This window comes from Ricinus communis, chromosome 3, assembly GCF_019578655.1.
Source record: "Ricinus communis isolate WT05 ecotype wild-type chromosome 3, ASM1957865v1, whole genome shotgun sequence".
NCBI lineage: Eukaryota > Viridiplantae > Streptophyta > Magnoliopsida > Malpighiales > Euphorbiaceae > Ricinus > Ricinus communis.
This window is the reverse complement of record NC_063258.1, coordinates 23,682,869-23,707,243: the sequence shown is the minus strand read 5'-3', so window position 1 is coordinate 23,707,243 and position 24,375 is coordinate 23,682,869. Positions and strand designations below refer to the sequence as shown.

At 27.9% G+C, this 24,375-nt stretch overlaps 1 protein-coding gene across 3 annotated transcripts; it reads right to left on the bottom strand.

Annotated features, from left to right (window-relative positions):
* Window positions 1-15,305: 15,305 nt before the first annotated feature.
* Window positions 15,306-24,167, bottom strand: LOC107262379. Of its 3 annotated transcripts, none has more exons than XM_015727826.3 (8): window positions 23,853-24,167; window positions 23,364-23,593; window positions 22,713-22,795; window positions 22,243-22,324; window positions 22,042-22,144; window positions 18,243-18,429; window positions 17,286-17,361; window positions 15,306-16,174 (listed from the first exon to the last, which is right to left on the bottom strand). In XM_015727826.3, the coding sequence occupies exons 4-7, from the start codon at window positions 22,321-22,323 to the stop codon at window positions 17,319-17,321; spliced, it is 414 nt and encodes a 137-aa protein (XP_015583312.1). In that variant the 5' UTR covers window position 22,324; window positions 22,713-22,795; window positions 23,364-23,593; window positions 23,853-24,167; the 3' UTR covers window positions 15,306-16,174; window positions 17,286-17,318. The 3 variants fall into 3 exon arrangements, with proteins under 3 accessions (XP_015583312.1, XP_015583311.1, XP_015583310.1); XM_015727825.3 differs by lacking the exon at window positions 15,306-16,174 and adding an exon at window positions 16,249-17,128; XM_015727824.3 differs by lacking the exons at window positions 15,306-16,174; window positions 17,286-17,361 and adding an exon at window positions 17,414-17,671 and having other exon boundaries at window positions 23,853-24,165.
* Between the last annotated feature and the right edge of the window lie 208 nt (window positions 24,168-24,375).

The following is a 24,375-nucleotide window of genomic DNA, read 5'->3' as shown; positions in this document are numbered from 1 at the left end:
TTATAATATAAAAATATATTTAAATTAAAATATAGAGTATTTATTTTTATTAAATTTATGAATATTAAAATTTGATATATAAGATTGTGTGCAAAACCTCAACAATCAACCATATAATGGTATTTTAGGCAGCTTTATATCTTAATTTTGATTTAAACTGTAAAAAGATTTAAATAATTTTTAAAGTATTATTATATTGTTTGACACGTTTATATTTAAAAATTAAAATATCTTTTAAAGTGTGTTAATCTTTTAGTATATAATAATGTTTATCTTTTTTGTATGATAGATATTAATAAAAGATAACTTTTCAACAATATAAATATTTTTTAAGATTATATAACATTTAATTAAAATATTGTATGATTCTAATAGATTAAAAAGGTAATATTTCTTTTAAATTTTAATCAAAATTCATAAAATATTTTTTAATAAATTTAATATATTTATAAATTTCATAATAATTTTTTAGATATAGAATTATATTTTAATTTAAGTCAATTGATGCAAAATATATAAAATAACGAAAATATACCTAAATATTAAGAAAATATCATGATATAAAAATATATTAATTCTTCAAATATAAAAGGGTGAAATTATATTATAGTTTTTTTAAACTCTGCATAAAAAAATTTGATCCCCTGTAAGTGAGTGTATGGGAGCAAGTAACATAACCATGAAATTCCAATCAAGATCAAATAATAAAATTGAATAGAAAATATAACCACTAATATGACTAGGGATGAGTAGATCAACAAGAATGATTAATTAAGCAAGATATTAATTAATTAATTAATCATTAATTAATAAAATTAATAAAAATAATTAAATTCTCTGCACAATACATTGTTTTAGCTAGGTCCATATATCTCAAGTAAATAAAGTTAATGAATGTATTTATTATTTCGTAATACAAATTTTAATAAATTATGTTACTTTTCTTTATACATATTTAACTAAGTAATAATTATCATAAATAAATAATGAAATCTATCATACAATAATAACTTCTTACTTTATAATTTACTAAAAATTGTCGTTGAGGGTTAAAAAATATATTAAAATATTTTTAGATTTAACATGATAACTTTTAAATTTTTTAAATAATTTTTAATTAAATATATTTTTTAGAAGAATATAGACTTACTTGATTTTCTCTAGAATCAATCATCAAAATTTAAAACAACTATAAATTTCTTTCGAATAGTATCTTTAGAAATATAAAGTTAGAATTATGACCCAAATCCACATCAATTTCAATAAAAAAAAAATTAATATTAAGCTACTAATGTATTAATTAATTAATTTATAAATTAAGTGACCCTTTTAAAAAATATTAATTTAACATGTTAGCTCTAAACCAAAATTAGCTAAAATTATTATTTAAAAGTAGTTACTAAATAATTGAATATTATTTTATGTAGATTATACAAAGTACAATGCCTTTAGAATGGCAAAAGTAGTACTTGAAGTTAAAACTAAGAACAAAGGATATAAATTATATTTTTTCCCCTAAGATCATAAATGTTGAATAAGTTCGTTAGCAATTCTTATTCTTGAAACTTGATATGAGAAGGCATTTCATTTGTTGGTAAATATACCTATCAATGGTACTAAATTCTCTCCTACCACACCAAATATCATATCATATCTCTACCAACTCTAATTTTTTCTTTTTGTCATAAACAATTTTTGAAAGATTTAGATGTTAAATATATGATTTCCACTTGCAATTATGTACATATGTGTTAGTATATATACATAATATCCCTTTTTTTTTTCTTGGGTTATAAATAGAAAAGAGAAAAATCCAAACTTAAAATCTTACTCAAATTTAAATATTATATTAAATCTATATATGTAAATATATATTTTATTGATATATCTCCACCTACTTCATAAATATATGATTTTTGTTTGCAATTATCTACGCATGTACTAACTAATATATATTTATTTATTTTTTAGTTACAAATAACGAGTGAGGGTTCAAACTTTAGACGTTAGAGCATCTCTAACAAACTTATAAGCTTTTAAGTCATACTCATTAGCTACAAAAAATATATGCAAAAACTAAGCTTTCAAAAGACTCTCTAATTCATCATTTTTTCTTAGAATGACTTAAAGGGTCATATTCGTTCCTCCTCAATTGAAAAAGAGAGAAAATGACTCTTAAATGATTTTTTATTATATTTTTTTCTTTAATTATTTTTTAAGAGTTAGAATCTCTCTTTTTATTTTATTATTAAAAAATTAATTAAAAAAATAAAAAATACAATTAAAATATATCCATTTCAAGACAAATTAAAATAAATAAATAATTATTTATAATTTAATAGTATAAAAATTATTATTGAAAATGCTCTAACTCAAATTGAAATATCAAAATAACCCTATGGGTGCAAATATATACCCTATTGATATATCTCCTCACCTACTCTACTTGCTAGTTATACCTATTACTATATATACAGTAAAAATTTTAATTTAAAATGGACTTTATATCTCCATATATAAAGGTTGGTTCGGTCTTTACTAGAAATTGAATAACTAGAATTCTTGATTTATTAATCTAACCGAATTATTATATATAATCTAATTTTCGATTTGAACCTTTTGAATTATTTCATTTTTTATAATTAAAACTACAAATATTTATACTGAATTGAATATACATATATAAAATCTTATTCAACATCAATAATGAAATATTTAAATATATAAATAAATATTTATTTAGAGTTAAAATTAATTTTTTATATAAATAAATAATATTTTAGATGTTTATAAACATTTCGGTCGGTTTGATTATAGTCGAAATTTAAAAAAAAAAAAAGAACAAACCAAAATATTATTCCTTATTAAAATAAACAGATTTTTAAAAACAATTGAACTAATCATACAATCTTACCAGCATTAGTAACCAATAGATTTGCACAATGATTGAGCTAGAAATATGATAATTCATAAATTTTACTTGATATTATGACTAATAAGCAAATAGAGTCATTTCTATTTTTTAAAATGTTTATAATTAATTATGCTTAATTTAATTAAGCTTTCTTCTTGTTTTTTTTTTTTTTTCTTTTTTTCCCTCTTTCTAAAGATTTTTATTTTTTCTTTTTGCATAAAGACTTGTAAATGGAGTAAAATTAAATTAAATAACTTGTGCATTTAATTTCTTTTTTTTTTTCCCTTGCAGTAGCTGATGGGATTGACTTGCTATGTTCACTTTTAAACATGGAATTCAAAACAATATCAACTTTAAAATCTAAGAGCAAAAGAACAAGGAAAACAAGTGGAATTATTAATTAATTAAGTGTGGAAATCAATCCTTAGATATGGAATTATATATTGGGTCTATTTTGAGATTATTAGTAAGCATTTAAGAATATATGGTTAGATTCTTCTTCTGGTTTAATACATTGATTAGAATCATCAACATCAAGCTACTTTTGACATTTTTTTTTTATATATCAATTTACTTATTTTTCTTTAAAAGTAATATTTAAAATCTAATAAAGAAGAATAATTTAAGAAATACTTTTCTTATTAAAATATTAATTTGACATGTATATATAAATAATCATGTATAATCCAATATTATTCTACCAATTAGGATGATGATGATGATATGCCCTAAAGAGGACACTGTATATATATATATATAATATTAAAGCCTTATTTTTAATTGAAATTCATACTATTTAGAACCTTTTGTTACATGGGTGAAATAAAACAAAATGAAAAATAGACATTAAGAGAAAAAGAAAAAAAGAATTAATTAAGGCCTCAGCTTAATTTGGATGCATATTATGGTCTAATTATTGTGAATAAACACAAATTAATTAATACTTTATGGTTCTAGAAGGAATGAAATTGGTTTTGCAGGAATTATCCCTGTCTTTGCCTTTGTCCATTCTTGTTTGTCCTTATAATTAACAGCAGCTAACTTTCATCATAAGTTGTTAATCATAATAATTATAAGCTTTAATTAATCTTAGATTATTCTACTTAATAATATCATTTCATTGTCATTAAGAAAAAGAAGAATCACTTGAAAAGTAGTATACAAGGGATGTCATATGATTCCATCTATAATCAAAATGTTCACATGCTGAATCAACAACATGAAAAATAAATAAAAAAATAAAATTTTAGATTAATTATTAATTAATTTAGACTCCTAATTAACACACAAAGAAAGGGCACTACAAAATATGTAACTAAATTAATGTTTTCATACTTAAACATCTAAATAATCATGATCAATTACTAAGTCCAAATAGTTAAGTCCATTAACAATTAATAATTAAGTTTCCTTTTTATTTTATGATTAAATTATAGAGATACAAATTGAAGATAACCTTTTCAATTATGCCGACTCAGATATTATTTATGAGAAAGTGTGAGTTTTAGTTGCATGCCTGAAGGTTGGTTATTTAAGTATATAATCAATTAGTAATTTATTAATTTTTTAAAATTAATATTAATTAATATATTATTTGTAATTATCAAAAAAATATTTAAAGAAAAACTAAAATATAAACAAGTAAAGCAAAAGATAATAGAAGGTATTTTCAGAATCTGTATATATACTTTTTTTTTTTATGATCAATCATTGAATTAAACAGTTAATTATTTAACTTCAATTCTTTAGAGCATAATTTTTTATATAACAACTTATCACAATAAAATTACATATATAAATTGCTTAATTAATTTTATAGTTTTCGACGGTCATAACTTTAATAAATTAATATTTTGAATATCTAAATTATTTTATTAATTTATTAATTATTTAAAAGTCAACTTCTAATAGAATAACAGGATTCCTAGTTTATTTATTATTTTACCATTTTTATTAATTGAGAAATAATTTAAAATAGCAAATGCAAAAATGAGTAGTAACTTCAGTAGAGGCTAATACGATTTAATTAATTATTTTATATGTTCGGATTTGATTGTATTATAGTTTTATAATAATTTAATTTATCATTAATAAAGCGTATGACTGATACTAATGTAAAAGAAAAGGATATAAATAATTTAAAATAAATTAAAGAAAGTTCTATTGAAGCCTCCACCGGACGTCTTTAGAAGGCGTGCAATGTGATTCCTATCCAAGAACTTTTCCATATTTCTGTTTAGAATTTTATGCAAAGTGTTAGAAGTGAGTGAGTGACCACTTAATTGATTACATGGACCAATACAAATCTAGAAATTAAATATAAAATGAAACCCATGAAATAGCAATAAACTATAGAAATAATATTAATGTTATATAAAAATGAACATTTCGCATAAGATTTAAGCGTAAGGTATTTATTTTGAAAATAAGAAGCTTTGGATTCAAATTTTTTTATATATATTAAATGAGATTTTATTTGTATAATGAGTATAAAAAGATGACTAGTAAGAAGTCTCAAATTATTTTTTCTGCACTAGACGAGGTTTCGTTTTTATGACAAGCATAAAAGATGATCGCCTCTTATTGTGAAATCTAGAACCAATTGATCTCCCGTGAATAAAAAATAATTATTATTGTATAATTTATAGTTAATTAGACGAATATAAGAAAAAGGATATTATAAAAGAAAGATTCAAAAATGTCAACTGCATTTACTTGTTCAAAGACCAACTGATTTGCACGCCTGACCTGACCTAACCTAATAGAATACTTGGTCATGACTTTGAATTGAGATGGCTCTTATCCTTTTCACATACCTAATTAGTGCCCTTTGCTTAGCTGACCAAACTCAAACTTTTATGTATAAAAATAAAAGAAAATGGCCGCTTAACCCTTTGCTTGTCTGAAATTGGGTGAATTCGCAAATACTATTATATATTAAAATGATGATAGTTTGAAAATATTTTTTTTTTAAATAATAATATAAATATTCTATTAATGAAAATTAATAAGTACAACTTGATATAAAAGATAAAAATAAACATTAAATATTTAGAAATACAAGTTAAGAAATCTACTCATAACAATTATCAATCGTGCTAACGGAGCAATAAATTGCAATCCTGTGGGAAGAACGTTTCACTCGGTGACACTAAGCCACATATCAATTTTATAAATATTTTTTAACGAGCCCGATTGTTTGAATGTCGAATTTAATTTTTTTTTCTTCGCTACTCCTATAAAACTCGTACAAAAGGAGAGCTTAAAATTTTCATAATGGAGGACTATAAAATCCTTCAAAAATATTAATATTTATTTATTAAAATTAATTAAAAATAAAAAAATAAAAAGAAACCACCATCGATTTAAAAATGATCGGCAGAGCCAAAAGATATAATTTTAATAAGAAAAAAAAGAAAAAAAAAAAAAGAGAAGAAAAGGGTAGACCACGCTTGTTGGTTGGAAAATGTTTCCATGACCTTACAAAAGAGTGAATTTATTAAGGTAGAGTGTAATTTGAATTTATTCTATGCATTCAAGTCTAGATTATTCAAGCTAAAATTAATAGACTTTCAAGGAATAAATTGTAAAATAATATTCAAGCAAGCTTTATGTATTCTTTTTCTGTTAATTTATTTTTTTGTATTAAATTAAAATATACACATATTTACATTCATAATGTAATATGGTGAATGATAGTGATAAAGGTGGATTCGCAATAGTGCATCGGGACGAATACTATATAGTGCATATACTTATGAATAGTAATAAGGGTACATATTTAGTCCAACGTCTATTGGTAAAAAAAAAAAAAAAAATTTATAGGGTTTTAATTATTTTAATCAACCCTTCTAATTTTAGTAATTTTATTTAAAATTATAAATATTTTTACAATTTTAGCCGATTAACTGGACCGATAGTTGATCAGTTTACTGAAGTGTTTTATGTAATGTGACATAAAACATGTTTATGTTTTAATGTTAGTGTCTAAAATATGTAGGACATGTATGATACCTTATTTACTACATCAATAAAGTCTAACCAAATTGAGTTAGATTTTTTTAAATTTAAATAAAATGATTGTATTGATACAATAAATCACTTAATTTAAAATTACTTTTTGCAAATAGATTATGAAAAGATAAATTTTGATTTTAATAATGTTTAATGTATAAATTTAAATATGTATTTAATGATGATTAAAGATAATAATTATAAATATTATTCTTAGGTATATTTTATACCACCTTACATATCAATTAAATTTTAGTCGATCTTTTAATTGGTTAAAATTATTGAGATATTTATATTCTTAAATAAAATTTTAAAAGAAAGTGTTTATCGGACCCACTATTCAACTTTAGTTCATGGAGGAATCTGTAAGTTCAAAAAGGAAAAAGAAATGAGGAATTTCACAAATCTTTCAATTGACCACTTCACCACCCCACCAAAAACAGGTTTAGTTTATGAGGAAAACTCAAGTTTGGGTTACAAAATAATGATTGGAATTGGAAACTAAATCAGTGGGGATGAAAAGCATCCAAAAAGGTCAAACCCCAACTCAAGATCTCAGGTTTTACATCTATCCAAATGGGCCTCAATTCATAAGTGAAAGAAAAAGGTAATAGTAACACAAAACATTTATTATATTTATGTCTTTGTGACTAGATTTTATTATTGCATAATTTTGTATGAGCATTCTACTCATTTTTATTTTAAAATATAAAATAAAACATAAAATTATTTAAATAAAATACCCAATAGCATATGTAAATAAAAATATTTTAAATCTAAATTTTGAATATGCAGCTACGTTAAAACATTTGAGATAGTGTTTTACAATTCATAAAAATATTCTTGTGAGGACTCTGTGGAGTCTGAGAATTCCATTTCTAACCCAAATAAGCTTTCTGGGGTAAGATCTTTTTGCTCTGAAAGTAAACTAAAAAAAAATAAAATAACCTCAATTTAAATGAAAAAATAGAAATTTCGAAATGCAAAGTGTTAGAACTCCTACATTAACATATTAAAATGCTTATCCTTGATGCATTATGAAATTATTCAAGAGGGAAAGAGTTGAATTGGCATGGACTCAATTAAAAAAGAAAAGAAAAAGGAAAAGTGATTACACATTCCCTTTTGGTAAAGAAGAAAAGGCAGAAAAACCCCTTTTGTAATGCCCATGAAAGGCAGGCAATGAATGAAGGGAGTTTGTCATCTATTTTATAAACAATAGTTTTCTTGAACTGCAAAAGGCACAATAGAGGACCCATTTTTAATTAAATGCAATGAGACCTCACATCACTATCATTTCCATATTTTGACCTTTTGATTTCCATTAAGATATTGAGGCAAGAAATTGCCTTGATTCAGTTTTCTCTCTAGATTATACTTTTTAAGGTGATTAAGACATGTATGTATGTTTTATAACTTTTCTGATCTTAGCTCAACTTTGGTGCCTTTGTCCCATTCTTTGGGGCCTACTTGCTTTTCCTTTGTCTTTTCTTCTATTGTTATTCCATATTAATTAATTTATTTAGTTTTTTTTAATTTCTTTCTTATTTTATTTTATTTTATTTTCTTTCTCTTAAAATAAAAATCCTTAATTATATATGTATATTAAAAGCATTAGTAATGGCACATATTCATATATAATAGAAGTATCAATTTCAGTTTTCATGTTTGATCAGCATGTGGTTTATACAGAAGCAAGTAATAAAATTGATTACTTTATCAATTTCTTTTGAACTTCCTCTTAATACTATATTATTTTTGGGTTAAATAAAGTTCGAATCCAGCTTTCATTTTTAAAATGGTTTCTAATATTTTACTTTGCACCACTTTTTTAGATATTAAATAAACCTTTTTAAATGATAATTATAATTATTCCATTTTAATTGAACACTCAAATTAAGTCTAGAAATAAATGAGACCAGGTTGCTCTTTATTTCAGTGGCTGCTACTGCTGAAATCACTTCTATTTTCTTTCCCTCTACTGCTAAGATTGTCCTTCGTTACCCTTTGGGAGGCCTCCGCCTTCTGAGTATCATATTTTTCTATTATCTATTAGCTATGCCATTATCACATATAATTTCAATTTTTTCCTTTTAAGGATTTAAGAAATTTTAAAGGAATAAATACATAAAAATATAATATGGTTTCATCGTTTGATAATTTTCGGTATGTAATTTTTTTAGATAAAAAAAATATGTGATAATAAATCATGACAAAAAGAATATTTTATTGTTAAAAAGTTTCAATTTGTAAAAAATTAATCATCTTCACTCCGATCAGCTAATGTTATCATATTTCTCACATTTAATAATATGAATTTAGAATTTAACAATTCAAGATGTTATTATTTAACTGTTAAATCGATATTTATTGAATCAATGACTTTTTAAATTGTGATTTAACGATTAAATATTTAAAAATTAAAAATTAAAAATTGTTTAAATTCATATTATCAAATATAGACAACATGATAATAATGACCGATTAATATAAAAATAATTAAATTTTTATAAATCAAGACTTTTTAATACTTAAATATCATTTACTGTCTCACAACTATATATATTTCTTTTATCTGATAAAAAACTATATAAATAATAAAACCACATTATATCTTTTCCCCAAATTTGAATTTCTTTGATGGTTTATTATTGAAAAAGAAAAAATACAGTAAAAGAAGAAGAAATGGCCAAAAGCCCAATTGGTCCCCAAAACGATGAGCAATCATGTGGGGCACAATCATTATGGTCAAGCCCATGCACATGCCATGCTCCTTTCCTGCCCCCTACATGCATGTCCCTTCTCTTTGTATTTTATTTCATTTATGAAAAGATCTCAGGTTTCCCCTTTAACCCTTTTCCTTTTGCGACAGAGATTTTTTATTTTGTATATTTATTTATTTATTTATATTTTTCCTAATAGAGAAAAAGAATAAGGATATGGCAGTGCCGTTCCATTTTGCTAGCAGGAGCTGAGACATGTCATAATATGCCTGTAAATCCTGAGAAATTGCACAGAATCCAAAATGAAACAACAATAATAATAATAATATATGAATGAATGCATGACATTATTTATAGACAAGCATCTAAAATTAAAAAATCTCACCGATTGTTATTTTGTTTTTGCTTGAAGTTTTGCATTGGATACTATGGCAACAGCACAAAGGAAGGTATTCATGCCTGAACCAATTGTTTTCTAATACTTTTTTACACTATATGTATTTGATTTATGCATGAGTATGACAGGCTTAATTACGTTGTTAATCAGAATCAATTAGTGTCGTTGTCTGTAAAATGTTCTATATTTTTTTATAAAAATTTTATTTTTTGATCCACTGCTGATCATTTTTAAATCCGGAGTAGTTTATTTTTATTTTTTTTAATATTATTAATTAGTTTTAATAAATAGTTATTAGTGTTTTTTGAGAAGTTTTGTAGTCTTTTATTATGTGGTACTGAGTTTTTTTTCTGCAAGAGTTTTATGGTCTTCTATTGTGAGAGTATTGAATTTTTCTTTACAGGAGCAGCAAAGAAAAGAAAAAAAATTCAATTCAACATTCAAATAACCAGACTCGTCAAAAAATACATTTAAAATTGATATATAATCCAGTGCTACAGTCTCTCCTGCGGGGAAGCGTATACAACATATCTTTGAGCAAATCTGATACATAAAAAAGTAGTTAGAATCTTTTGGTAATCACCCAGAGAACTTTTACTATAAAAGCAGTAAACACTCACTAATACCAATTAATTATTATTAACATTGACTCGAACTTGAAGGCACAATGAAAGGGTGCATCTTAATCCAGGATGTTCTTACAAGTAAGAGCAGGGTTCAGCACCTGGAACTTTAACTATAACATCTTTGAACTGCATATGGCCCCATGCTTCAGGGGAGTGGTTCATTACAGGAGGTTGCACTTGCAGCACTGTCAGGAGTGGGTTCATTATAGTGGGTGCAGCACATTGTCTAACTCATCATAATGGATGTGTAGAAATATCAGTTCCTGCCATTGCTGCTGCTGCTCATCACAAGCTCGTCCATATAAGCTTGGGAATGTTGAACAGCAGCTTAATCTGCTCCATCGGACAGTATCTAACATACAAAATAAAGAAAAAACATCAACGATACCCATTTTTATTTTTATTTTTTCGATCACATTTACCATTTTTTTTAATTTTTACCGTGATAAAATATTAAAAATACGGTTTTATTTGTTTTCAATTAAAATAATTGGAGAATAATTAAAAAATAATCACACCGCGAATTTTAAAAATATTTTTAAAAAACAGTATTTTTTTCTAAAAATTTATATAATAAAAAAGATATTATTTTATTAATTTTAAGATATTTTAAAAACTTCAATAAAATAAAGCTCCTTTTTAATTCTGTGAAGACTCCACATATGTGCAGGTTCCAACCCATTCTGCATTATTGGCCAACTAAGATTGTAAATGCACAATAGCAGCAATTCAGATTGTCAATTTTTATCCTGCTTTTACATTTTTGTTAGCTTCCCAGAGTGACAAGGATTGCTGTAGCTCCAACTATGGGCCCAATTGAAGTTACAAGCCACATGGCATATCAATTTGTTAGCCCTAACAAGGGATCCTTACTATTTGGGTAAATTACTACGAACCCTGAAGTTATGTGAAATACGATCTCTCATTTTCTAATAATATATTACAACTTTTTTTAAAATTTAGTTTAATATTTTTTTTATTTCGTTAAATAATCCATTAATATAATATAAAAGTACGAATTTATACTTAAAATGTTATAGGATAAATTACTATGATCCCTATGCTATATTAAAATTACTTGACCTCTTTATCATATTAAAATTACTATATATCAAATTTAAAATTTGTAAAAATAATTTTAAATTTTTTTATTATATGTACAAGATAAATTATAATTATGATAATTTAATTATAAATTTTAAACGTAATTATACTTAATATTGTTTATAAAACTTAACAAAGCATCTATGATTATATTTTTATCATTCAAATTTTATTTCACTAAAAATATATATATTTATAATATTGTATATTGTATATATAATTTATAAACAGAAATTTGTGACTTTATTGATTATATTGTAATTATGAAACTAACTGTACTAATTTTTTAGTAACTTAGTAAATTACAAAACATTTATATAAAATCATTTAATTTAATTTTAAAAATATATCATAACAAACTTATCACCTCACCTTAATTTTTATAATTAAAAATTAATTATCAAAAGAATTATGATAATAATCTATTTTATTGAAGTTCTTATTATAGTTATTTACAAGAAACTTAAACTTTTTAATAAATTTTTATCATAGTTTATTTTGTTATGTTAATACATTCACTAGATGATAAAAAATAAAAAAATTCATTTCATTCAAAATTTAAGGGCATACTAGTGTATTATATCATAACTAAGAGAGGAAATAGTAATATATTTTAAGGACAGTTTTGAAATATTAAAAATTATTATGTTTTGACTAGTGAAATATTTTTTAAAATTTTGACGGAAGGGTGAAAAAGTATATTAAAGTAAATTTTAAAGAGATCATAATGTATTATTGAAAAATGAGGGGTCGATCTATATATACATAACTTCAGCGGGATCGTAGTAATTTACCCTTACTATTTACCTGATGTATTTGTCTATATTATATTAGTTACTCTCTGATATTTAAAAAATATATATATTTTTATTTTATTTTATACTATAATCCCCTTCCATTAGAATTTCTATTAAACAATCGTTAACTAGGTATGATTTTATACTATTTGCCCCTTGATATTTGGTGCAATATACAAATCGCCCCTTTATAGTTTATTTATTATACTAAAACTACATTGTCTAATTGTTATACAAAAATCAATTTTAGTGTCTGTACAAAAATAATCAAATTCTAGTAAAATTTAAATATCTTAAAAGTACTTATATTAATCAAGATATTAAAAATTCATATAATTTAACCTTAAATTATTAAAATAAAATAGATAGTATCATTATTATTAATTTTATTATAGTAGAATTGTAACTTTGATAAGAAGTTTGAGGATCAAATTATATTTATTTTATCAATTTAAACTCTTATTTACATTGACTTTCAAAACGCAAGAGGATTTTAGTGCAATAAATAAAATACAGGAGGCAATACATAGAACGAATTTCTGCAGTAATATCGGGATCCAAAAAATCAGGAGGCAAATGGTATAAAACCAAATTTAATTAACGATTTCCTAACATAAATTATAACAGAAAGGGTTTTTAGTATAAAGTTATAAAATAGAAAAATGAAACAATATATTTTTTAAATATCAAGAAATAACTAATATAATATGGAAAGATACGGAGGGTAAATAATTACCCCCACAAACAATCATAAAAATTTACAATTATCAATTGCTTTTGAAGAAATGTGACTGGTATAAATAAAAGGGCTCTCAAAGTAGGTTTCAAGAAATATTTAGATGTGGCTTTTTTTTTTTTGTTTTGTTTAACGGTTAGAATTGTAGGTTGAATTGGTAACAAGTGGTAGCATAAAAATTATGTCTATTAATTTTAATAATTATAGAAATTTCAGAAACTTTGAGAGTGCTGATCGAAATTATATCAGTAATTTTATAAATATAATTAGAACCTTCCTTATACAAAATTAAAATTAATTAAAATGTGCTAAAGCTTCATCCTTTATATACAATGGATATAGAATTCTATTCACATCTCCAACAATATATTCACTGTATGCAGATTTTGAAACTCAACAGTTACAAATATTCAAGAGTTATGAGAACTCTTGAATTCCATTTATTCATATTTATACAAATATGAAGGTTCATTTTCTTATTGAAAATGTACTTTTTGGCTTTAATTCTGTTAAAGGTGTAAAAAGACAGGTTATAAATTTTTTTGATCTAATAAATTGTATTAACTCTTTTAATTTTTTATAAGCTGTTTTCTTTTCAAACTTGCTTTTGGAAAAAGCATCAATTTACCTGCCTTTTTACTTAAATAATTTTTAAAACTTAAAAAATAATATAAAATAAAAATTGAAGTTGAAAAAGTACTTTTCCAATTTGTGCTTGCCAAACATATCCTAAGAAAATAATTTTTTAAAATCAAAAAATAATATAAAATAAAAATTGAAGTTAAAAAAAAATACTTTTCCAACTTTTGCTTGCCAAACATATCCTAAGTACTCCACCCTGAGTATCATTGTTTACAATGGAGTACAAAGTAAAGACTTTATATGAACATCACATTTATTATTAAAATCTAAACTAAATATATGCTTAATTGCACAAATATGATCACATTCAAGTTTAATTTTATTAAAACTTATATTATCATAGGCGGCACTTTAGTTCATTGAATACTTAATTTGCATTTGGATGAAAAGATATGCTTCCATTTCATTTGAGTTAATTATTTGCTTGCACTTTTATTAAAGCCCAATTAAACAGATCGCGAATCTAGTGGTAGTAGTGGTGGTAATGGTTGTTGGAGAAGTAATAGAGAGAGATTTTGACTAAAAGACTATTATTATGTCACCATTTTAAAATTTTTTTTTTTCATTTGAATCTTTCTCAGATCTTCAAGTCTCAGGCTTCTGTGCGTGCGTGTTTGGCTAATGTATAATGAGCTTTTAGAGGCGATTAGGAATGGCAATGAGCAAATCGAGGTAAGTTTAGCTAATGTATAATGGACTTTTAGAGGCGGTTAGGAATGACAATGAGCGAATCGAGATAAATTTGGCTAATGTATAATGAACTTTAAAGGCGGCTAAGAATGACAATGAGTGAATCGGAACAAATATGACTAATGTATAATAGACTTTTAGAGGCGGTTAGAAATGACAATGAGCGAATCGGGACGAGTTTGACTAATGTATAATGGACTTTTAGAGGCGGTTAAGAATGACAATCAACGAATCAAAGCTTTGGCTGCTGTATGATGGACTTCTATATATTTTTATATTAAAAATATATTTTTATTACCACTTTTTAAATATAATTATTTAATATCTTAACTATTATTAAGTATAATTGAAGAAATAAAGTTTAAATTTATTTAATGTGAATACATTTTATTTATATTTTATAATTATTTTACTGTAGAAATTAAATTTATAAAAATATATTAGTACAATCCATAACACGACCAAAAAATTTACAAAGGAAATCAAGTTATTATCCTCAAAATGGGTGTGCTAATTGACTAGTTTGTCAGATCCCTAAATACAACTAAAATTCAATAGAAATCTGATGGACTTGCCCACATTGGTAATTAGGAACATCCCTGGTGAAGATTGTTACTGGGACAGCAGAACACGCCGAGCACTAAGAAAATTGGCCATCAAGATTTAGGAGCCTCATTCTGGCCCCAAGTCTGGCAATATGTAGTAAATAAAGGACAATCAAGCTGCTTAAACACTAGCAGACACTTCAGTTCAGCGCATTTTCTTTTAATTCAAGACATTTGCAACTCATACAAATTAACTGCTCAAATTATACAAAGCACTCATCTATATATTGCATCTAATACATAACTAACAAGCTTTGCCCCCAAACTTGGAAACAATATTTCATGTAAGAACAGAGGTAACACAAGGTGGGTTAAAATCTATCCTATGTAATGACCTCGAGATAACACAAGATTAATTGCCCCGGATTCAGATAACATTTCCTAACATCACATAAAAATGCTCCCAGTGATGATAGTCGACTCTAAAGCTTATCAAGGACATTTAAAATGAGAGACAGACATCACAGTTGCTTTAGAAACAGAGCAACACGTATTTGGTGTATTCAAATATTACTTGAGGTTCCAGCTTTTGGTCCTTTTCATCTCTCCAACTTTTTGATGCCCTCGAACCTCCACGCTCTTTAGCACGAGATTTTGAGTCTAGCGTGTCTACCATTTCACCACCAAAGCATCTTGAAAGTGAATCGTATTCCATGAATATGATATCTATCTAGTGTGATGTATGGAATATATGACAAAGGTGCAATGTTGGAGTATTTCTATTGATCGGTCATGTCATATAGGCCCGAGCCTAAGAGTGGGCTCCATTATCTTTTCGCAATCTTCGGCTTGCCTTATGGTTAGCTTAAAGCAAGAACAATTGATGAGTGAGCAGTGGAACCAATCCCCAATCCCGAGGCGAAACATCCAACCGGTCTTTTCTAATGAATTAAGGCGCAAAGGGGCCCTAGAGCCTAGGCACGCCCCTGACACACACAAGGCAAAAATTAAAAAGATATTAATAAATTAAAAAAAAAGTAGTAGTACCCAAAACACATAGTGATGAGAAAAACACACATAGAACTTGACAATAGAAGTTACTAGATAAAAAACACACAAGTTCCATAATCCCGGTAATACTAAAAAGTTCTTAAAACACTTATAAAAACGCAATTAATTCTCATCGACATCAATATTTTCTTCCATATTATCATCAAATTCAAGTTGATCACTTCCAATTTCCTCGTATTCTTCATATTCTCCATACCTCAGATTTTGGAAAAGATCGGTTATTTGTCTTCAGCAATTAAGATAGGCTTCTTTGTCTTCACTCTTGAAAAGTTAGAAATTGGGAGAAATCAACTTGTCTTGAGCAGTTGGTAGACGTAGAACTCTTTGTTTTGAACGGCTGCCCTAAGTTTATATTTTATCTTCTCTTCTCTTTTCCTTTTCTTTTGATCTTTTTCTTTTAATTAAAAGAATTTGGTGTGGTAAGGCCTATTATAAGCTCTTTTTAAAACTTAAAATAAAAGCCTACTTTATTTTTAAGAAAAAATTAAAAATAAGATGTATATTAAAAATGTTTCAAATGCGTGCCTTGAGAGCACCTCGCCTGCAAGTCATGGCATACCACCACGCACGCCTTTGTGACATCATCCACCTTTGGCTGACTAAGGCGCAAGGGCAGGAGCCTGGTGCGCCTTGCGCCTGAGGCATGCCTTAAATAACTATGCCCCCTAGAGTTCTACATATGAGTGCTAACAACTAGATGAGGTTGTAATTAACTTCTGAAGATCTATGCAAGTCAAAGCAGTTGGAAGGTACCTTCACCGACTTTAAAAGAATTAAAAATGTACATCATTATCAGGTAGTTGCTTTGTCAAAAATGTTGTTGACACGTGCGTGTCTACGACGATATCATATCCAACCTTTTAAAGTACCTATAGGATAATATGTCATTTTTCAGTAATAACTTCTTTAGAAAAGAAAGAATAAATCAATTCAATAACAAAACCATAGCCAATGCAGAAATCTCAAACAGCAGTCGTCAATGACACAAGAAGCACCATTCAACAGCACTACCTGAAATTATCATACCTTTGATAGGCTTGCATACTATTTTTGTTGTTTTCAATAATCTAATTCCTCTTCCACTGCACCGTCTTCACGCATCCTAAGAATTTAAGTAATATAGCATATAAAAAAGAGTAGAAAACAAAAGCACGAGGAGAAAAATTCATTCATAGCATAGATTCCAATAGCAACAAGTTCTAGCAAGGAATTAAGTAAAACACTGCGAGGAATAAAATTTATGCGACTATTATAGGATGTCAACTAATCTTCATTATTTCGAAACGTTTCAATTGACAAACAGCTCATTCTTTTTCTAGGAAGAATGTTGCATTCTAATGAGCATTAGTGTCACTGCGAAGCCTGGCTTTATTCTTAAGCTTGTGACGGTCCCAAGGATGTAGTGGACAACACTGAAAGAAAGCAAAAGGCAGCTGAACAATCCAATATGAATCATGAATATTACTTTTTACTTGTTAAAGATAGTGATAATACCAATTCAGGTTAGCCATTCAGATATTTATCACAATTCACAAATAAGAATTCCGCAGTCAGTGATTAGCTTGGAGCAAAAAGCAATAGTCTTTGGTCCTTGAGCATTACCTCTACAAAACTTAATGGCACACTGTCCATCTTTAGTGAATACCAGATTAAACAGTGAATAAGTCATTTGATGCACTTCAGAGGTAATCTTTTCTAATGGAAGTGAAAAAATAAATATAAATAGACAGCAATCTTCAAGAACTAAAGATATAGCTGCAAAAGAACATTTAGTGCTAGCAGAATAATGCTACCAATTATAGGACTCTACTCAATATGAAATATGCCGCATTGAACCACAAATTGCCGATCTACACTTCTCACTAATAAATTATTTCCAAATCAGTCAATTAAAGTCTTTGGAACCACTAAGATCCAAATATAATAGAATACTAAACCACAAATGAGAAATGATGACCGAGTGCTTCTTAAGATTCAACATACCTTTTAGCAGCTGGTTTCCGCTTTTCATCCATACCAATACATGCCTTTAGCTCCCTAATGCTCAATATATCCCCAAGTTTACATTGGATTAAACTGCAACCATCCATGAAAGCAGTAGACTCGACCAATCCGGAAATATGAGTTGAACTTTTAATGTTTCCTTTCGTATATTCCATTAAAACAAGTGCTGCAGAATAATCAGGAGAAAAAAAAAAAAAAGAAAACAAGTTCAACAATCAATCAAGTTGATAAATCATTTTGGCAAACACAAGACTATGTGGTAACTCCACAGGTAGAACTGAAAAATTAAAAAAATTAATTCAATCCTTTGTTAAAGCATGCCCTAGACACCTGTTAAAAAAAAAAAAAAACTGTAGACATGCCGTTACTATAAGAATCACAATTAGTACTAGTTACAACCAGAAAAACCACGATCCCAGAACATGTGATCAAGATACAGTTGTAAACCTTTGACATTTGTACGAGATGGCATAAGTGACACCATAAAATGGTCATTTATAAACATATTATTAAGCTTTAAGCAAATCAAGGGCCCAAATGAAGCAGAATGTTCAAGTGACAAAACTAAGTCTTCCATACCCATTTTCTATTTCTCCTTTTAAATAAAATTTTTGATAATTGAATTTATGATGGATTCACAAAAACACAATAAAAGAAAAATAATCCATTGTAGAGTTTAATGAGTCAAACGACATGTAAGTTGACACCATGATCTGAAAAAACATCATATTTGTGCTTCAAAGAAATGTAGAGAAGTTAAAGAAAGAATATGGCAATTTATAATAAAAGTACACCAATGGAGACAAAAAGGCTACTTTAAAGCACCACGCAAGTAACAATTTTCCTTTCCCTACTTATCCAAACTTCCGAAAAAAGCAAAAAGAATTGGACCTATTAGGTACCCACAATAACATTATTCTTCAAACTACTTACAAGAAATTACCAAGGTGTTTCAGACCACAGTTCAAGAAAACATGTTTCAGACCAGAATAGCTATCTGAAAGGCAGCATTGGGCACAGAAAAAGTAAGCATACAGTTTTGGGTACATTTAAATGCAACAAATATTTGTAAGATTATGGCTTTTAGTTAGAAGGAATAAGATCCAATTTGGCCCCTGAACTTTTTGCTGAAGGCCAAATTACCCCTTTTGACCTTTTTAGACCAATTTAGCATAAAACTTTTTACTTTTGACTCAAATAACCCCTTAGGCGAATAATTGAGGTACACTGTCAAGCTATAGTGCGTGTATTTTAATTAGAAAAAGGTGCTAATAATATTAGAAAAGGGAGAAGAAAAAGTAGGGTATTTGAAAGGAAAAATTAGAGAAGTGGAAAAGAAATTGACATCGCCGTAATGAAATAAGTGTGTCCACTGAGTTTGCATCAGTTAAGGTCTCCATCATCAACAAGACATAAGACATAAGCAATGGAGGTTTGAAAATGAAAGCAGAATGGTGAGTGCAGTACAAGATGTAAAGAGCAGAGTCCACAAGATGAGTAGAAAGACAATGAGCAAGCTCCAGAAGCAGCAGCAGCAAGTGCTTCTACCAATATGTGCACAACGGGGTGTGGTTGAGGATGGCAAGGTGGCTGGGCAGTATGTTTGTAGAGATGATATTTATTAGAGGCGGAAAGTGGTGGATTTGGTGCTGCTGGAGTAATGTTAATGGCGGTGGTGCTGCCATTTGTGGCTGCTTTGAATAAGGTTTGTTAGGAGATATTGTAAAGACACGGTACAACACTTCCAATAACAGTTATCAAGGCCTTTGAACCAGGATTGTCACACCAAATTATAAATTGATAGAACAAATTTTCACAGGATGTTTCAACCTTCAAAAGCATGTGTACCTCTCTGGAACTTGGAGAACTTCCGCAGTTGATTTAAATCACTGAGCTATTCACAGTTGATTTAGCCAGCAGAAATGGCCAATCTTCACTAAGGTGCCGTTGATTTAGATCTATGGAAACTTTGAATCAAGCATAGATGGCCTCCGTTCATGTATAAGATACACTAACCCACAATTGAAGAAGAAACGATCTTTTATTGAAAATTTTTGGAACCGGGGTTTTACGATTTGGGGATTAACTCTTCTTCTTCTTAACTAACTAAAGATCTAAATGTATAACAAAAAATTAACAAATAAATTCAATAAAAGAATTAAGAAAATTAATAATTATTACAAATAAGTTGTTTTTTATTCCTCAAAACAGAGTTTATGTCATGCATTCTCAAATCTGAATTTTGGGGGTTATTTGAGATAAAAAAGGGCAAGTTCAGTATTAAATTGGCTACAAAAGGTCAAAAGAGCTGATTTTAGCTAGGAGAAAGTGAGCAAATAAAGGCGGAAGCAGCAACAAAATGATGATTATCCATTTAAGACCCAATATAAGTTCTCACTTCAATTACCTTTACCACCATAAAAAAAAACAAAGAAAACGAATTTATTGGCTAAAAAGTCATGATTGTAAACTGAAATTCAAATCATGACTTAGCTAGTACCTTCTTGATCCTGAAAATAAATTGAATGGTGAATCACAAGATTCTCTTCCTTTTTTTTTATTTGAACAAAGGATCACAAAATTCAGCTGATTCAAGAAAATAGAAGAGACATAACAGATGTTCAAACCTAGCATGTATATATGGTAACTGATTTGAAACCTAGAATTCAGGGATCAAATAACTCAGTACCTCACTTAAACAAGTAACTGATGAGTCAAGTAATCAGAGAAGAAACACTGTCCAAGGACTCCATATTAAAGCAACTGCATGCAACATTGTCCATGGACCCCAAATTAAATCAGCTAAGCAAGAGAGTAAATGCTGCGAATGATCCTAAAGTGTAGAAGCCAAGGGAAAAAAATACATGACTTTTACACATCTAAAATTTTTAAATTTGTTTTCCATAGTTAGAGAAACTAACTTCAACATAGCTAGCATTCCCAAAAACTGACAAATAGACAGTATTTATTAGTAAAAATATCCAAAGGATGCAATATCCCAATAAAATTACTGTCCGAAGATTTACAAACCACACTATGAACAGTAGAAGCCTATTAACCAGCAAAGATAAATCGCTTGCATCCACTGCTCTGTAGCAGAAGCTCTCAAATGATACATCAATGGATCTCCAACAAATTGGAAAGAATATGGTACTCCACCACATTACCTCCATCCTAACTCCAAAAAGGGAAATTCTCCTTTTCTAAATGTCTAGACCCCATTGAATTCCCAAAGAAGGATATAACAAACACCAAAAAAAATCTTCCATGCTCAGTCTAAAAACTCGAAGGACACTTAGATCTGATTCTTCTTTAATTTTATGTTCATGTTATAAACCTTAAGTTCCACTTTTGGCCATATGGATACATAATAGGTAGAATAAAAAAAAAGGAATTAAAAATATCCTCCTAGGGTCTAACCTATTATGCACTTTCTAGAGTAGTATGAAATAACCAAAAAAGAAAGGCAACTTAAGTATTAGCTCAATAATCAACATACTATCTTACAGTTTGATCCCTGATTTTCTTTTTTTATTTATCAAATTGGTCCTTAATCTTTGTATTGTACAACACTATATTCTCTTATTGAAATGACACATCAACTCTTTGATTAACTCTGTACTTTGATGTAATAGATGACTAACAAAAGGACTAATTTGTAGGATGGTATATAAATGTAGAGGGATCAAAAGTAATATATTTTGAAAAAGCAAGGATGAAAGTGCATAATAGGAAAAACATCGGGGGGCATTTAGAATTATTGTAAGAGAACACATACCAAGAGCTCTAAGCATCTTCAAATCAAATTTCGCAGCTAGTTCCTCATGACCAATTACTTTTGCTCGTTGAATGACCAGCGTTTTCAAGCTAATCAACAAATCCTGACATGCATTAACTTCCAAGTCATGAGCTCAAACATTCATTCAATCAAAACAAATAATTGTATTTTACTTGTACAGGAGATAAAGAGTTCACTTACAAGCTCAGACTCAGTCAAGGAACAGAGCCAATGCACGTCTTCAAACCGATTATTTCCTAAATATTTTTCTGGTTTATCCATTCTACAAAATTGCATGTAATATGTTAGTAACCATTACTAATACATGCAACACAAAAATAAAATTTATCTTGCTCTAGCCACTGTATCAAACCTAATGGCAGATTCTAGTACTGTTTTAACTTGAAGACAATAGAAATAAACATACAAATAATAAAAAAAAAAATATTGATCACTCAAATTGTAATGAAGTAATAAACCAATGTCTCGAGCACAAGTACCATGATTTTGTTTATCAAATTTCAATTAAAAAAAAAAAAATTAGTACATAGATAGAAGTCTACTTTATTATTTTGGTGGATAAATGCATGATATCTGCGGTATGGATAACTAGCTAGAATAATACATGATACAGAAGCATAGAGGCAACAAAAGAAAGGAGTTGAAGTCACCTTCTTAACCCAAACAAGATTGATGACCTGCAGGAACAAAATTGGGAAATGGAGGAAATTGTTCCAGGCTTAGAGGCTCCTTTCTGAAAGGTCCACAAAATAAGAAAATTGCAGAAAGAGATAAAAAAAGCCGCACATTTCATAAACATAAGCAACAACCATTGGTAATTATAAAGAGATAATATTGCAATAAAAAGTGACCATCAGTAAAGATGGATCAAAAATGAAAGAGACCATGAGCAGAAAAAGACAAACAGGATAAACAAAAGCAGCAATCAACAGTGAACATAGCTAAAGAAAATGCAAACATATGACATCTCAATAATAATAATAATAAGAAATTAGAAATTAACTTGCCAAGTATTTTAGTTAGTAAAGGTTAAACACCAAACATTGTTCCGAAAATCAACTATGCCTCCAATTTTAATTACAACATATTTCAGTTTCATTCAGATGTCCAACTCACTGTTAAAAAAAAACCCAACTCAAGGTCTCTTTTAGGTTTCAGTAATCAAATTGGCATCTTATGAGCAATCACATTAGGGTTTAAATTCAAGAAAAAAAAAAAACACACACAGACACCGTAAACATATAAATAGAAATCAATTATACAGATATCAAATAAACATAAAGCCAAAGAGGAGAACTTACCTCCGAAGATAGAGCAACAACGGCAGAGGGGAATTTAGGTACTAAAGGCCGGAGACGTTGAACGGAATTGATTTCGGTACGGCAGCGAATGGCAGTGGAGAGCACAGCGGAGGGGTGAAAACAGACGTCAAAGAAGAACAAAAAAGTTATTGGAGCGTTTGTAGCTTTAGAGACGTACTCAATCTGGTTCCTTTTGCTAATTAGTAGATTGATTTTTCGTAATCCGACACCTGAAATTGAAATTTAAACTTGCCCTTAATTTATTATTATGGCATTTGAATGCAATATCTGCATTGAATAATAAGGGCATTTTTAGTCTCAGTTAAAACGCAACTACTCATTGGCATTTTTATACAATTCAATTCCTTTTTCACGAAAAGCAATAATTTTATGATCGACCGTATATTTGATAATTTTTTAAGGAGGAAAGAAAATAAAGAAGAAGCTCAATTTTAAAGAGACGGAAGCGATAATAGATAGTGCATATACCATTGATGACTGGCGTTAAAGAAGTTGAAGAAGACCCAACGACGACAGTTCCAAGACAGATAGTCCGAACTGAGAGAGGGCCCTCTAAACGGCGGACAGGGACGACGCTATCACTGCAGCCGAAAAGTGGTGGTGGTGGTGCAGTTAAAGGGACAAAGCCGAGCTGTGGGTTATTGACGGGTTTGATGAAGGCAGTAGAGGTGGTGACGGGGTACGGTCCAGTAGCGGTGATGCAGCCAGGCGGTGAGATTTTACTTTTTTAAAAGACACAACGTGGGATGGTTGTATTACCTGTTGGCTGTTGCCATCGGGTGCAAATATCTTTTATTTAATTAACAAATATTTTTGGACTTTTAGTTTATTTAATTATTTATATTTTTTTTTAAACCAATTTATGTTACTTATTATAATAGTTAGAAGATTATCATAATTCTATTTGCTGTAAATTTTATTTGCTATATAATTGTAAAGTCGTTTGTATTGTTATTTTGCTATTATTATTTTTATTATAAAAATTAAATTC

What these genes read in the sequence shown, in the direction of transcription:
- LOC107262379 (XM_015727824.3), bottom strand. Translation starts at nt 22,323, where the DNA reads ATGGATAAACCAGAAAAATATTTAGGAAATAATCGGTTTGAAGACGTG. An exon ending in CCTTGACTGAGTCTGAGCTT is followed by an intron (nt 22,145 to 22,242) that starts GTAAGTGAACTC and finishes AATGCATGTCAG; the next exon opens with GATTTGTTGATTAGCTTGAA. An exon ending in CGGAAACCAGCTGCTAAAAG is followed by an intron (nt 17,672 to 18,242) that starts GTATGTTGAATC and finishes GCTTTCTTTCAG; the next exon opens with TGTTGTCCACTACATCCTTG.